The sequence below is a fragment of the Dicentrarchus labrax genome, unplaced genomic scaffold (genome assembly GCF_905237075.1).
Source record: "Dicentrarchus labrax unplaced genomic scaffold, dlabrax2021, whole genome shotgun sequence".
Taxonomy (NCBI): domain Eukaryota; kingdom Metazoa; phylum Chordata; class Actinopteri; family Moronidae; genus Dicentrarchus; species Dicentrarchus labrax.
In genome coordinates, this window is record NW_026136708.1 from 17,289,129 (window position 1) to 17,304,028 (window position 14,900).

At 41.9% G+C, this 14,900-nt stretch overlaps 1 protein-coding gene across 2 annotated transcripts in view; it reads right to left on the reverse strand.

Moving 5' to 3' along the window:
• The window catches only part of fndc1 (fibronectin type III domain containing 1), a 34,459-nt gene that overhangs the window by 10,755 nt on the left and 8,804 nt on the right, over positions 1-14,900 (reverse strand). Inside the window, exons 4-15 of one of the 2 annotated variants that reach the window (XM_051408460.1) lie at positions 11,182-11,427; positions 10,837-10,935; positions 10,499-10,616; positions 10,174-10,361; positions 9,474-9,581; positions 8,501-8,689; positions 5,841-8,414; positions 5,552-5,667; positions 4,278-4,389; positions 3,775-4,119; positions 2,835-2,909; positions 1,666-1,806 (exon numbers count right to left, since the gene is read on the reverse strand). In XM_051408460.1, coding sequence (XP_051264420.1) covers positions 1,666-1,806; positions 2,835-2,909; positions 3,775-4,119; positions 4,278-4,389; positions 5,552-5,667; positions 5,841-8,414; positions 8,501-8,689; positions 9,474-9,581; positions 10,174-10,361; positions 10,499-10,616; positions 10,837-10,935; positions 11,182-11,427 — 4,311 coding nt within the window. The remainder of the gene's footprint in view (positions 1-1,665; positions 1,807-2,834; positions 2,910-3,774; positions 4,120-4,277; positions 4,390-5,551; positions 5,668-5,840; positions 8,415-8,500; positions 8,690-9,473; positions 9,582-10,173; positions 10,362-10,498; positions 10,617-10,836; positions 10,936-11,181; positions 11,428-14,900) is intronic. The other variant, XM_051408461.1, reaches the window with a different exon arrangement.

Genomic DNA, 14,900 nt, shown 5'->3' on the forward strand with positions numbered 1-14,900 from the left:
CAGAATCTGTCCATCATTTTACATGTCAAAGTCAATTTACAGTGTTGTAATTTCAGCTATTACTAGGCTATGGCTTCGAAAATGTTTGCAAAGACAGTGTCAAAAAAAATAGATAAATGTTTTTACATCTTAGTTTTCGTTAATCGTACATGATATAAGTCTCATAATCCACTGTGAGTTGTACAGTTATAAAAAATAACTAATTCAATATGTGGTGGCTCATGTTGTGGGTTATATTTTAATAACCACACTGCTCTAAATAGATTATCCCTTACTTTTTTTACAGCTATTTACTAGAGTAAATAGAATGACTTTGCTCCAACTTTATTACCAATAAAAACTTAAATGATAATAACTTACTGGTATTCTTCGGTAAATGCTTGTATTATCAAAGTTTGTTGTTACAGCACCATCACAACAGGGACTCTGACATTATGTAGTTTTTAGAAGGTTGGAGTCAAGTAGATGTTGTATTTATTTCTGTCAAGAGAATATTGTGGCCTGTTTGTGCAACCAGATGAGGTGATAGGGTATGAGAGGCCAAAGTAAGCACGTAGGAACAGTAAAAAGAAAGCAGGGGGCTGAAGTTTACTGGGATCAAGTCTGGAGACCCTGAACAATGTGTCCGCAATGAACTTTGCTATTTTAATCCAATTATGGTTGGATGGAACCAATTTAAGCCAATTACTGGAGATACACTTATTCCCATTTTCCACAGATAAAATTAATTCATATATTCATACATGGATTTCACAAATCAAGTGTTTTACTGTTTGGCACTTACGCAGTTTGCATGAGACCCTACTGTAGTATAATGTGCAATTTCACCTACATTATGATATGGATGAGAGGAAAAAATGACTTACACTTCAGAGTAATGTTAGATTTTTCCTTTTTTTGGCCGATAGTTACTGTAAAGTCCGAGAGGGTCACATATTTATGAGGTATTGCTGAGAAAGCCAAGATAGAGGTCCAAATGTATTACTCTTCCACAAAACAAAACAGAACTCCCATCAGTCTATCATTATTTACAGCGCCGAGAGACCTTCAGCACACACATGCACACATACTTGAACAGGGAAACAAAAAAAAAAGTAATACTCAGACAGCAAGCATGCATGGTCAATCATCATCATACACATGTCAGATAAAGATAATATGCGTCTTTCTCTAGCATGTACAGTAAACTAAACTGACAGAAACCAATAAAAAGGTATAATCTCTTGCCTCTTGGGATGAGCATTAGTAAGTATAACCTTTTATATCTGAGATTTTAAAAGTCCCTTTTAAAAAGTGATCCATCATGTATAATGAGAATGTGATATTAAACCTCAAATCTGAGTTTAGAGCTACACAGCAGACTCTAAACTCTGGAAGAGAAACCAACAGAAAAATGTAATATCTTGCTCCTTCGGAGATGCACAAATGTTTTTTCATATATTAGGTGAAAGCATAACTTATTGCATATCTGTATGATGGGGTAAAAGTTCCTTTTAAAAAGAGATCCATCATGCATAATAGAAATGGGATATTAAACCTGAAATTCAAGTTTAGAGATGCACAAGAGACTCAATGCTAAACTCCGGCAGAAGAGAGGAAGAGTGGTGAGCGTTGTACAGGAGGGAATGTACACTTGTAGATGGACACATTTCTGTCTTTAAGTACCTGTGAATCGCTTCTTCCCACTGAGGTCATACTCAGATGAAGGGCCTTTGTTGAAGGGTCTGGTCTGTGGCTCTGAGGATGGGATCTCTGTGGTGGTGGTGGTAGTTGTGGGTGGCAGGGTGGTCTGGACAAAAAGCTCATCTGGCAACAACACATGTGTCAGTTAGCTTTTGATTTAAATAGATTTATATTATTTACATCCTAACTCAATAACATGCTGCTGTGATTCATTAATCCTTTGTAATTGGCACCATGAGCTGTGTAATAAGAGTGTCAAACTGATTTAATTAATTGTGGGCAGATGTGTGAGCTCACTTTGAAATAACCCTTTTTCCCAAACACCCAAAGCTGCATTCTTATGTAATGTTTTGCTACCCATATTTTCCATGTGAGGGGGGCATAAAGACAACAACTATTTCACAAGTCTCCAAGGCTGACAAATGTGAAGGGATTCAGTGGGTGAAATTCAATTAGCTCCCTCACTTTCATCACTTTTTTCCCCTGTGCTGCATCAGTGGACCTTGGCATTACATCATGGTCCACACACATGCAACCAGCTTTGAGCCATGGCAGGGAAATGCTAAGAAAATACTTTAACGCTCAATGTGTCTTTTCTAGCAAAACCCAAAGAAGAAAGAAAATATCAAATGCAGCTCACATGCAACAGATTCCTTGAGAGATCCAAACACCTGTAGTGAAATTACAAAGTGCAAAGGCTCACATCAACCAAATGCTGTGGTTTTCCATTCAGCTAGTTTTTGGCTAAAGCCAAGGTTCATCTATTACAAAGCAACGTTAAGTACAGCAAATACATGCATTAAAACATAAGCCAGGGCATTCTCTTCAGCTTAGTAATGCAGTTCACATGCACTATGGGTCAAGTTTTTGGAATAAAAGCGATTAAAAACAGCCCATAATGGAAAATATCCAAAAACCCAGCAATGAACCAAAACCAAGCCAAACAAACGTATGAGAAGAGAAACAAAGTGAAGACCACAGGCAAGGCAAAGACAAAAGAGACAGGAAGAGCTAGCAAACAGACCCACTGACAGATAAATAGACAATAATCAATCAGTGCAGTACACAGTCAACAAACAATGTGCATATACTGTTTAGTCCATCCCAGCTTTGTGGCGGTAGGTTGGTCCGAAGCCAAACTCAGCCAATACCTTTCTTAAGAGCTAAAGCATCAGGCACCATGGTCACTGTAACCATGTGGTCCATTTCCATTCCTGAGGATTCCTCTGTCAGAGAAGCAGAACAAGCTGTAGCATCAATCTCACATGACCATGTACATTTCTGAAGTAGTATACATATGTACACATGTATACCCACACATGAACACACAGGATTTTAATGTGGAAATAAATGTGAAAAACACATATCAGACACACATTATTGTTCAAAGCAGGCTATTTGTATGTATGTCTTAATACATGTCTGACAGGGATTTAATTATTTTCAAATTCCCAACCATGTGTGCTGTAATAACTATAAAACCCATGCTCTGTGTGTTCATACATGTGTGTAAGTATGTTTCATTCATTGTCTTTGTGTGATAACACTAATGGCAGTGTGCAACTGACAGCTCATAGTGAATTTAAACCAGCAGTACTCTGACCACAGCCAGGCCCCAGATGTGGAGACTTACATGTGGTTCCTGTGGTCTCACATAGACATACACATCTGCACACACACACACACACACACACACACACACACACACACACACACACACACACACACACACACACTGGCCAGATCACACAGTTAAGACACACACACAGCTATAGAGTTATAGGACTCTGTGGGTACAGACAGGAAACATTCATGGGCTTGGCCTGGATGGCTATGACAAACAATACAACTGAGAGATTTGGTGAAGTCATACTTATTTATGTTCACTATTCTGGCTCTAAAACACTTGAACTGAACCTCACTTCAGTTCTGTGGAAAAAATATTTAGTAAGCAATATTGCAAGTTGGGGCACTGCAGTATTTTGTTTCATTCTTGTATCACAAATCTGTGTTTAGATCAGTCTTTTAAAAATGCTGTCTGTAGTGTGTTATGAAGAATTTCAAGCACTCATGTCAAGACTCAATACTCACCTTCCGGATAACAGTCCAATATTCCGTCTGGGTCCAGCACTGGATACCCATATTCATCTGTTTTGGAGAAGGTTCCAGGTGGACAGGTTGGGAACGGAAGTACAGTGGTAGATTCCTCTATGATCCATTCGGTTGTGGTGGGTTCAGGTGTGGTAGTAGGAGCCATGGTGGTGGTAGTGGTGGTGGTGGTGGTGGTGGTCCTGAGGTGAGGAAGGTCCAAGCCAAGAACAGGTTTCCCTCCAACCATGAGGACCTTGTCTTTGGGGTTGACCACAGGCTGGCTATCTCGGCCATGGCCAAACAGAGCCATACCTTCCTGATTTACCAGGGGACTGCCCATGAGGTCTGGTGGTCGATGTAGTGGTGGAACAAGTAGGAGGGGAAACAGAATATATTTACGAGTTCGTCTTGAACAGTAAACATTTTTATTCATTTTTTTTCATATACATGTTCATGCTGTACTGTATGTTAAATGTCATGTAAGATTGACTGAAGCATTTCACCAAAAATTGTGCGTCCATCCTCTCCAAGAACCACTCTCTTAGGTTTGCCCTGGGAGTCCTGGAGAACTTGTCCATCCTGGTTCATGAGAACCCCCTGCTCCAAGTCTACCACCTGGAGACACAAAAAGATTAGCAAAATCTCTACAGCAGTCTAGAGATAAACTCTCTCCTCATCATGACTGTGAGATTTAGTCAGAAGAAGTCATACTTCTATTGACTTTCCTATAGAGAGTTAGATGAGAAGACTGATGTCAAGCAGGTGTAAAAACAACACTTTATGTTATTGGGAGTTATGTGCTGGACTATTTCTTGGACAGGTACAGTCAATTCCTGGACTACCGATGAAGACTAACTTTGGACAGAGCCAGGCTAGGTGTTTCCTCCTATTTCCAGTCAGGCTAAGCTGAGCTAACCATCCCCTGGCTGTAGCTTCATATTTACCACACAGATATGAGAGTGGTACCCATCTTGTCATCTAATCCCTGTTAAGAAAGCGAATAAGCATATTTCACAAAAGGTTAAACTATTCCTTAAAATATTTGTATTGCAAAGTTTAGCTCAAATAATCAAGAATGCTATCTCTCTATAAAAGCAAGAACTCTCTGTCTGTCTGTGTGTGTGTCTGTGAGTGTGTGTGTGTGTGTGTGTGTGTGTGTGTGTGTGTGTGTGTGTGTGTGTGTGTGCCTCAAATATCTCTGTAGATCAGGATCAGACTGACCTGAGAGTTTCAACATGGCTGCTGTGTGGTTTAAGGGTGTGCAACGTCGGCTTTGTTTGGACTACAAAGATACCGTTAAAAAATTATTTCATAAATGATTTATGAATTCTGCTAGCATTGTCAACCATAGCCACCATAGCCACGTGCACACCAGAGCCAATCACTGCAGAGCACACCCTCACTACACACCTTAAGAAACACACTGATCTATACCTGCAGCGGCGCGAGCAGCTTTATACCTGCAGTGGATTTTGCCGGCTGTTCGGTCCCGTTCTGTGCATCTAAATTGACTGTTGTGGATTACTGAGACTGAACGAGTCCGGACCGAGTCTGTTCCGGTTTGAGGAGATTCGGATACGCGAGGACAACAAACTGTAATTGGAATCTGTGGATGTTCGTCTACACCTTCAAACACAACCTCATTTGGCCATCCATGAAAAAGCTACTTAACCTCCCACTTTTCTATAGCAGTACATACTTCCTACGGGCACTGCACTAGTTCTTCACAATGTAAGATTACAACTATGGTTTCAATTACTTCATTAAACATAGTTACCCATTTGGTTCCATCAGGTCCAGTAATAAACCTTTGACCAGCAGCCTTGCTGATCCCCTGAGAGGACGATGACTCTTTTTCATTTGTTGCTGTCAGGTTGGGTCGTCCATTTTTACCTAATGATTATACAATTTAAGTAATTTTGTTACTAAATGCAGAGATTACAGTCTCATGCATCTACACATTATGTATCATTTGGCTTTTTGCTCAAGCAAATCCTTGCACCTTCTGAATAATACAGTGGAAGGAAGTGGCTGCAACTTTTAATTACATGCACTTTAGCACTTACCATTTCCATTGCCAGGCTTGATTTGTCCTCCATTGTTTGGTTTTCCTCTGAGGATGGGATAGCGAGACCTACCCCCTGGCCCCCTAAAGCTGTCTCTAGATGATGATGAAGATGCTGAGGACGACGACGTGGACTGGGAGTTGCCCCCAATTATTCCCCCTGTCTTTGTCACAGTAGTGCCACTGCCAACGTCACGATCTGAGGTCAAAACTGGCTGGGGAACATTTGAGGAAGACGAGGAATCTGATGATGAGGAGGAACCCAGCCTTGAGTTCTGTGCTGGCTGTGGTCTGATGGGAAGCCTAGATCCACCAAACTGCCTGTTAGTCAGCAGAGGAGAGCGTACCCTCCCATTCACTCCGACAAAAGGACGACGATGGCTTGGAGTGACTCCAGACGGTGAGCCAGGTCTTGTCCTAGAAGTGTCCACACTCTGATCATCCTCTGCATTTCTGAGAGGGTCAACTGAAGTCAAAGTGGAATTCTTTTGGGCGGCTGCGGGGTCTGCAACTTTATCATTTTTTCCACTGATTTCTCTACTCCTCTCATCAAGATAATCCTTATTATGATTGTTATCATTGTTATTAGAGGTTTCTCTATGAATGGGCTCACTTGAGTCTCTGTGTCCACTTGAATGATGGGAATCAGAGTTTGAAGAAGTGGCTGCTGAAGAGGAAGATGATGAAGATGAAGAGGATGAGGTAGTTGGGTTTCTAGTATTAATATTGGTCAGAGAAGGCTTAACTGAACCTGCCCCAACCCCATTCTTTAGCGAGTCATGAGTGGAAGGATTCCTCAGATCTTCACTAGTCTCCTGTATCCTGGACACTCCTGCAGCACCTGTGGCCCCTGAAACCCTAGTGGGTGTCCCCCTCAAGAAAGGTGTGCCAGCCCCTATGGAGGATGAAGTCCTGGTCAGGGGAGTCCTACCATCCTGCTTGGAAGACGACACTCTCGTCCCTAGACCAGGTCTGCCTGGGTAACGGCTAGCTAGCCAAGGGAATCTTTCGGCAAATGAGGGGCTAATTCTGGTACGAGGACCCACAGATTTCTTAGTACTGCTTTCCTCCCTTCTTTCTTCCCCCCTTCTCTCCTCTTCTGTGGGTTGTGGTTTAGAGCTTGAAGTAGGCTCTTCCACTTTGGTTGCTTCATCTGTGTTTTTGTAATAACTGTCATCATTACCCTCTCTGATTGCTGTGTCTCCCTCAGGTGATGTGTGCGAACTCTCTGTGTTGTGTGTGTTGCGTGAAGTTGACTGAGAAGAGCTTGACGTGTCTATGGTGGATGGGTGGTTTGAGCTGCTCTGCGAAGTGGATGGATTGGTGCCTGAGTTCTGAGTAGAGCCTTGAGACTTGGACTCTGATGTAGACTGTGATTTGTCAGAATGATATGGATCTGATGTTGCCTGACTGAGGGTTCCACTTCTAGAAGGGGACCTGGAAGTTGCTGAATTGGAAGTATGTAATGTTTTGTGGTCTTGAGTCCTGTCGGGTAAAGTGGACTGTGATGTTGCTGAACTACGTGTGTTTGATGTTGCTTGGTTTCTGTTTGGTAAATTCAACTGTGAGGTGATGGCAGGTTTGTAACCATTCGGCATTCGAGTTGAATTCCCTCTGAACAAAATTCCTGGATGTCTTCGACTATAACCATACCTAGAACCAAACCCAGACCCATTGGTGCGCCCAGCTGAAGCTGAACCTCTGCCTACAGATGTAGCTTCTGTCTGCTGTGAATTGGTCTCTTTTACAACTGTGGTGGAAGCTTTTGTATCTGTTTTGCTGAGCTTATCGTATGTGTCTTTGCTCTCTGGGTATGTGGAAGCTACATAATCCTTTCTACTGGCTGCCGATTCCTGAGTACGGGAGGAGGAGGAGGATAATGACGTTGTAGAAGGTAAGGATGATGAGGATGAAGAGGAAGTAGAAGAAAAAGAAGATGAGGAGGAATCAGAAGAAGAGGAGGACTTGGAGGAGGTGGTAGAAGATGAGGAGGATGAAGTAGAAGAAGATGACGAGGTGGATGAGGAGGATGAAGCAGCCTTGGATCCTGGTTTTTGATGGACCCTGATCTTAATGGGCCGTCTGGGTGGTGGATTGGGACGAGTAGATGGTTTAGTCGGGGAGGGCGTCAGAACTTTGAGGCTGGGGGTCTCAGTAGTTAGGGGCTGTTTTTCATATATAATTTCAGCCTCAGATTCAGGAGAAACATTATTGTCTGGTTCTTTTGTCTCCAGTACAACCTCCATGGTTGTTGTCTCCTCTGCTGTAGGTGGCGTTGTGGGTATTTTCTTTTTTTCTTCCTCCTGATCTTTTCTTTCCTGAGCTCTTCCTCTGGATGACCCTCTGTTCACTGCATTCCTGACTGAGCCCCTTACAGAGGAGAAGATGCTGTGATAGGAGCGTGTCTGGGAAAGTGGGCGTAACCGCCTGCGTGACTGAGGCGGTGTGGTTGGTTCCTCTGGTACCTCTGTTGACTTGAGGTCGGATTCATCATGGTCTGTATCCTGTTTGGAAGGAGTGTGGCTAGTCCTGTGGCTGTCTTTGGTTTTTGAGAACGGTGAGGCAGCACTGCTGGCTGGCAGTAGACAAAAATAGTAATGAATCAATAAAATGTTCAAGCATACATGCCCACAAATAGTGTATATAGTCAAATATGCTTACATCCTGGCATGGCAACACTGAAGGCCTTGCTCTGTGGTCCCTGCCCCCTCCTGTTGGTGGCTCTAATCTTGAAGATGTACCGTTCTCCTGGTGTAAGGCCATCTATGGTGGCTGTGCTGATGCTGCCACGGTATGTCATACTTTTCATTCCAAAAGGCTTCATAGCAGGAGCATAAGACAGGATGTACTCTGCGTGAAGGTAGAGCATGAACAACTGTTGGGGAGCGAGGTCGTGTAGAAATCCCATAACTAACAGATCTATGTTACAAATCTGAATCTGAAACATAGCAATGGGTATGTATTGTTTAAAAGTACCAGTGTATAAGATTTAGTGGTATCTAGTGGGGATGTTTCAGATAGCAACTAACTGAACACCACTCACATCTGTATTTGATGACCTGGGAATGAGAGTGTGTAGGGAAAACTACAGAGGCCACAAACCAAAATGCCCTATCTAGAACCACTGTTTGGTTTTTCTATTCTGGGCTCTGTAGATAAAAACAGCTCATTCTAAGGTAGCAAAAACACAATAACGCCTATATTCAGGTGATTATACACAAATGAAAATATACCTATCAATATTATATTCAATTTCTGCCAATAGATCCTGCTAAATTCTGGACCTAAGACCTTACGATGTCTGTCCCATTGCAATATTTAACATTTACAAGGACCCATTGTATTGTGATGTTTGTATTCCACTCAAAAAGTGTTCAACTGGCTATCCTAACTTGCTAACATTACCACTGATTCCATTAGACGTTAACACTTACACAGTCTGTATAGTACCCAGGCATATTTTTACTGCTAGTCCACACAGATTTTCTTTGCTATCAGATAAAAAATAGATAAAACATTTTGTCTTTTTGGTAATTACAATTTTGATCAAGTCCACAAGTCAAACACCAAGGATATCAAGGATATACTGTATAACAATTTATTTTCAGTTTGGCTTTAATCCTTGTGGCCTGACCTCTTATCCTCCCATTAGGTTCTTCAGGTGGATCCCACGTTGCTATGACAGCAGTTCCTTTCCCTCGTAATGGTTTGACATCAAAGTTCTCTGGAGGCCCAGATGGTGCTAGCAAGTGAGGAGAACACAAGTGAATGGAAAGACAGCAGTGAATGGAGGAGCAGCAGCAGCAACATAAACCAGAAACAGCATAGAGGGAACAGGGTGAGGAAATTGCTACTTAAATTGTGTAAAAACAGTGAGGACGTTTGTGCCAGGAGGCTTCAACTGTGAATAGGCTTGTTGCCATACATTGTCAGGAACCTCCCTTTGAGATCATGTATGGAATTGCAGATGGAAATCTGAGCTGTGAGCCAGGCAGTAAATGCTCACATTCCAATGAACCACAGCTCAGGAGCTGCTATGACATTGTATAAAATCTGCAATCGTGACAGACCTGCAGCCAAAGCTTGAATCAAATATCAAGTGGGAGTAAAAGGCAGCGAATGTGATGAAGTGTGGAATGAGGAAATAAGAAGAAATGGGCTAACAGACATGCTGTGCAAGACTGAATTCTTTTCCGCAAGAATAAATTCCATTTTCATATGAAATGCAGTGTTTTGGCTCTCTATAGCTGTTCCTCTGAAAAATAAATCACCATTCATCACGTTTCCTAATGATATTCTATAACCAATTCTCAGCAGGCAGTGGCTGTGCATACCTGACTCAGGGGTCCTCTGAAAGACGGAGACGCTCCACTTCCCATGATTTTCTCCTTGAGAGATTCTGACAGAGAACTCATACATGCCGTCAGCAGACAGGGTGTCTATCATCATTCTCCTTTGGGTGCTGTCCTTGTACTCCCAGCGTGCTGACTCACCTTTTTCCCTGTACCTAATTGTGTAGGATCTGGGATAAGAGAAAAAGGGGATGTTTTATTCCAGTGGACAGGCCTAGAACTCTGTCTTATTCAGTCTCTTGTTGTCTTTAATACACTTTCTTTCCCTTTATGTCTCAATAACAGACACACTTGAACAGATTCCCACCTGGATTCCATTTGGGTGACCTTCCCCATCTCAACAGCAGGGTCAACCCAGGAGATGAGGACTGACTGAGGAGACATGACCCTGACACTGATGTCCCGGGCTTCATACTCTGGTGGCTCTGGACAACACAAACAGAGACAAACAAAGACGTAGAGACAAACATGTCTAGCTCCAAACCAATGTTACTAATATATTCTAGCTGACATCATGCCAACCAAAAGTTCATGAAATTTGCAACTTAGATGATTATTGTTGAGCTATTTTAAGCTATTTTTAATGTAAATTATAGACAGATAAATGTAGAGGAATGTAGTGATGCTCTTTAAACCTGCAGGTACCTGGTGTGGTTGTTTTGGCTGCGACGGCTCTGTTTATGGGTGCGCTCTGGCCCAGGGCTTTCTGTGCCTGCAGTGACACCACATGAACGGACTCAGATGCTATGAATAGAAAGGGATACCAGGCACGGCCAGGGTTTACACTATGGACACTAAAAATAGTACAAACAAAATATATTGTAAACGTATAAGTATACGTTTAGCTAATATTCATTAAATTAGTAAGTAAAAGGAAAATCACAAAATAGGATCAGCAAAATCTAGCTTGGAGGCTGCCAGTCTTTTTAGCGTCATATTTTACTAGCACCTAAATCTTTTGCCCTTTAATCTAAATTTGTGTCTTCTTACTTAGTTTGTGTGTGTTTCGGTTTCTCTGGTCAGATTGAGGCTTGGTGTGGTGTTGGCGTCTCCTTTCCAGTGGGGGGGCTCCTGCCGAAGCTCTCTCAGGCTGCCTGGGACCTGAAGAGGACTGAGGGGCCCTCCTGTGTGTCCTGGTATTAGAAACTGCCAGTGGGTGAGCTGTTCTGTTGACCCTGGCGGACCGCTGTACAGAGGGCTGATTTCTGGCAGTTGTTTTTGGAGACCTGGCTGGACCTGTTAGCGGATTATAACAGAGAGGAAAAGTCACTGCACTGGAGTTCACCTTACCTTTATGACCCCACAGTTCATTCATAATCTGTGCTCTGTGCTGGATTTGCCTTTTGGGCCTTGTTGAAACTAAATGCCATGGAAAATCATTGAACATAATTGCTCCACTCAAGACACAACCGCTCAGTGATAAACACATAATGACATGTCACTTTCATCCAACAATAACAGTAAACATGACCAGTTGTCACAAATGGGACATGCCATGGAATCACGCCATGTCCGCTGTCATCTGCCTTGACTTCTGGTGTCCTGCTTCCTGTTTTAATCCCACCCTAGTGGTGACTCTATCTTGGACAATGACTCAGACGTTGACTCAGACATCCAGACAATCCCCCTCATCTGGCTGCAGTGCTGAGTGATAGCACTGGCTCTATAACAAAAAAATCCCCTGTCCCTCCCACTATTTTGTCTTCTTTCTCTCCTCTCCTCCCTCTATCCCCTGTTTATCCGTTTCTCATAATCACTGTCAGATGAATAGGATCTGCCCTGTTTCCTATCAGGATAGCTACATGCACAGCTGGGTCAGTACGGACAAGTCAGTTGATGTAACAAAGTGGATTTGCTGAAATTCAAAGTGGTTATAAGGACAAAAATTCCTGAAATGTAGGATTTCCCCGTCCAAAGAACAGGTAGAGTAGGCCAACTGAAAATAGTCTTGCAAGAAAGGCCACCACACCCAAAAAGTTTTCTTTAGCTACGCTTTAAAAGGGGAGAGGTTCAGCTCATATGGGCTTCCACCAAGACACTCATGTGTGGTGAAAAACAAGATGAGGCTAAGGGGATGTGAAGAGGAGTATAAATGCACACCAGAAAAGCTCCCAGGAAGAAAGAGGAAGTTTGTGTTAGCAAGACCTGGAGGCTTATTTAAGTCTCTCTGTCTCTATCCTTCCCTCCATCCTGCCAGCGCAGCTGAGTGGATTTGTCCCTTTGGATCTCGACAATTGGCTGTTTGGTAAAGCAGCAACTCTCTCTCTGATGTTGCCTTTCCTCTCAGATTTCCCTGTTTTCAAACGCTTCTCTCCATGATTCTCCTGCACCTGTACAAGTTTCTTGGCTAAGCTGTTCTGTGTGTTCCTCCTGTCTGTCTGCCAATGTGACAGCTAACCGCCTGTAATTGCTTGTATGTTTGAAGATGTGGAAATTTACTATCAAAACAACAAATGAAAACATCCAAATGTAACTTAATACCAGTGTTTATGCTTGTTTTGTTCCATTTACTACAAATCACATGTTTACTGTTGGAAGTTGCTGTAGTTGTTTGCTTGGTGGTACACAAGCTTTCTGTATGAATTGTGTTACAATTAAAGTTATACATGCATATTTGCCTCTGAAACATAGCTCCCTAACTATCATTGATTTCCACTTATTTTAAAATTCCCTGGAAATATATTTCCAGAAACTTGACACTGGCAAACATTGGGATTACTTGATTAACTGTCAAGGTTACTGTATGTTAGCACTGTGTGGTAATTGTGTTTGAAAACAGATTAATTTGAAAGTCTGTACTGATTTACCACCCAAAAATTATATATTGATAGTGAATATGACACAGTGTGTTATGTTTTATTCCTACTTTCTGTGTATTTCAGCCATTTTTTACAGCTATTGAGGCAACGCTTTCAAGAATAACACTAATGTGGCCCAATCCTCTGTCTCATACTCGCTGTATCTGTTTGATCGTGTCTCCTCATATGCTAGCTGACTTAAATAAATAAAAAAAAAACATTTGGTTTTAATCAACTGACTTCTCCTTTTCCTTAGCCTATTTTCTTCTTCCTCTTTTTCTCTCTCTGGAAAACTGTCACAGTGCATAGTTTGGCTGGGGTCAGCATGCCGCGGACCGCTAAACCATTGAGTCCACAATGCTCTTACTGCCAGATCCTTTCTGTCTTTTCCTGGAAGCTCGACGGTCCGAGGTGCTATGAGCCTGGCCTCCAGACAGACAGACATACCACTGCTACAGCGGAGACCCACCTCAGTGCGTTCAGGCTGATGCTGAAGAATGTCACTGTTGTGTGCTTACTCCCTCCTCAAAAAGTAGCTGAAAAAAGCAAGGTTTCTATCCACCGTCTTTGACGTTTCACCGCCTTCAAAAGCAAGTGTAAACTTTGCAGACCTAAATTGATAAGTTTGGGTCTCACTGTGGAGAACATTGCTCAGTTTAGCCACAGTTGAATCTATACAAACAATTCTCAGTGGTAGAGGTTTCCTGGAGGCAAAAATAATCCATTTAGCCTCAATTGGCAAAAGAGACAAAGTTTGTTAAATGACAAACAAAAATGGCAAAGACACAAAAATACACCACTTATAACAATGCTTTCATTCATTCATTAGCATATCGGGTTTCAGCTTCAGTATAGTAAAATAACTTACATTTAATGGGTAAATTAGCTATGGTTAACTTAAACGATAACTTAAGCTAACATTAGATAGCACTTGCCAGCTGGCAGCTTATTTGATATGTTGCTTCGTAATAATGCCGTTCTTCCAATGTGTAGTATTTAGGAGGAACTACTAGCAGAAATTGATGTAATATTCATAGGTATGTTTTCATTAGTGTATAATCAATCGCAACTGTAACCTTGTAAATTCAGCCTCAATGAATATATGATATAAAACATGAATTACATGTATTCATTTGTTTTTTTCCCTTTATTCAATAAGCTTACCAGGCTATCAGCTACAAAATGTTTTGGATTGTTACCTGGGAGAATTAAAATTAGCTAGTGGCTACCTAGATAACTTTATCTACTGTAATGCTAACGCTTACAGGGCTTTGCTCTAGCATTTCTTCGCCAGAAACATAGCTCTTTGGCTTTATTCACTGAGGTTAAACTCAACAAATATGATTAGCTGTGTCTCCAGAGCAGCTCTACCTCAAACAAATACAACTGAAATTCCATAGCAGCATGGTGGTGCAGTGGTTAGCACTGTCGCCTCACAGCAAGAAGGTCCGGGGTTCAATTGCTGGTCCCGATCCTTTCAGTATGAAATTTGAATGGGTTTTCTCTATGTTCCCTGCCACGGAACGAGTATATGCCAAGTCAAGTGGTTTGGAGAGACTAAATTGTCCCTATGGCACAGTATGAACACGGGTATGCGGATCTATTTTTGTTAGCCCTGTGGTAGACTAGTGAGTGTTTACATGACATATGCTTAAATGTCCAAATGCCCCATGACGCGGCACAGAAATAAACACATAATGAAAATGTAATTTACTGGTCTAGTCTAAAGCTTAGGTAAGCTTCCTTTAGTGGTGCTTGACTTCAATTACGAACAATGTCCTATAATGAGCTTAAAATAAGTTTTGATATATACAGGAAATGTAAGTATTTTTCACTTTTAATTAATTTATAAATGATTTCTGTATGTTATTCACAAAATCATGAAAAATGCCAAGTTCATATAGCTCAAAG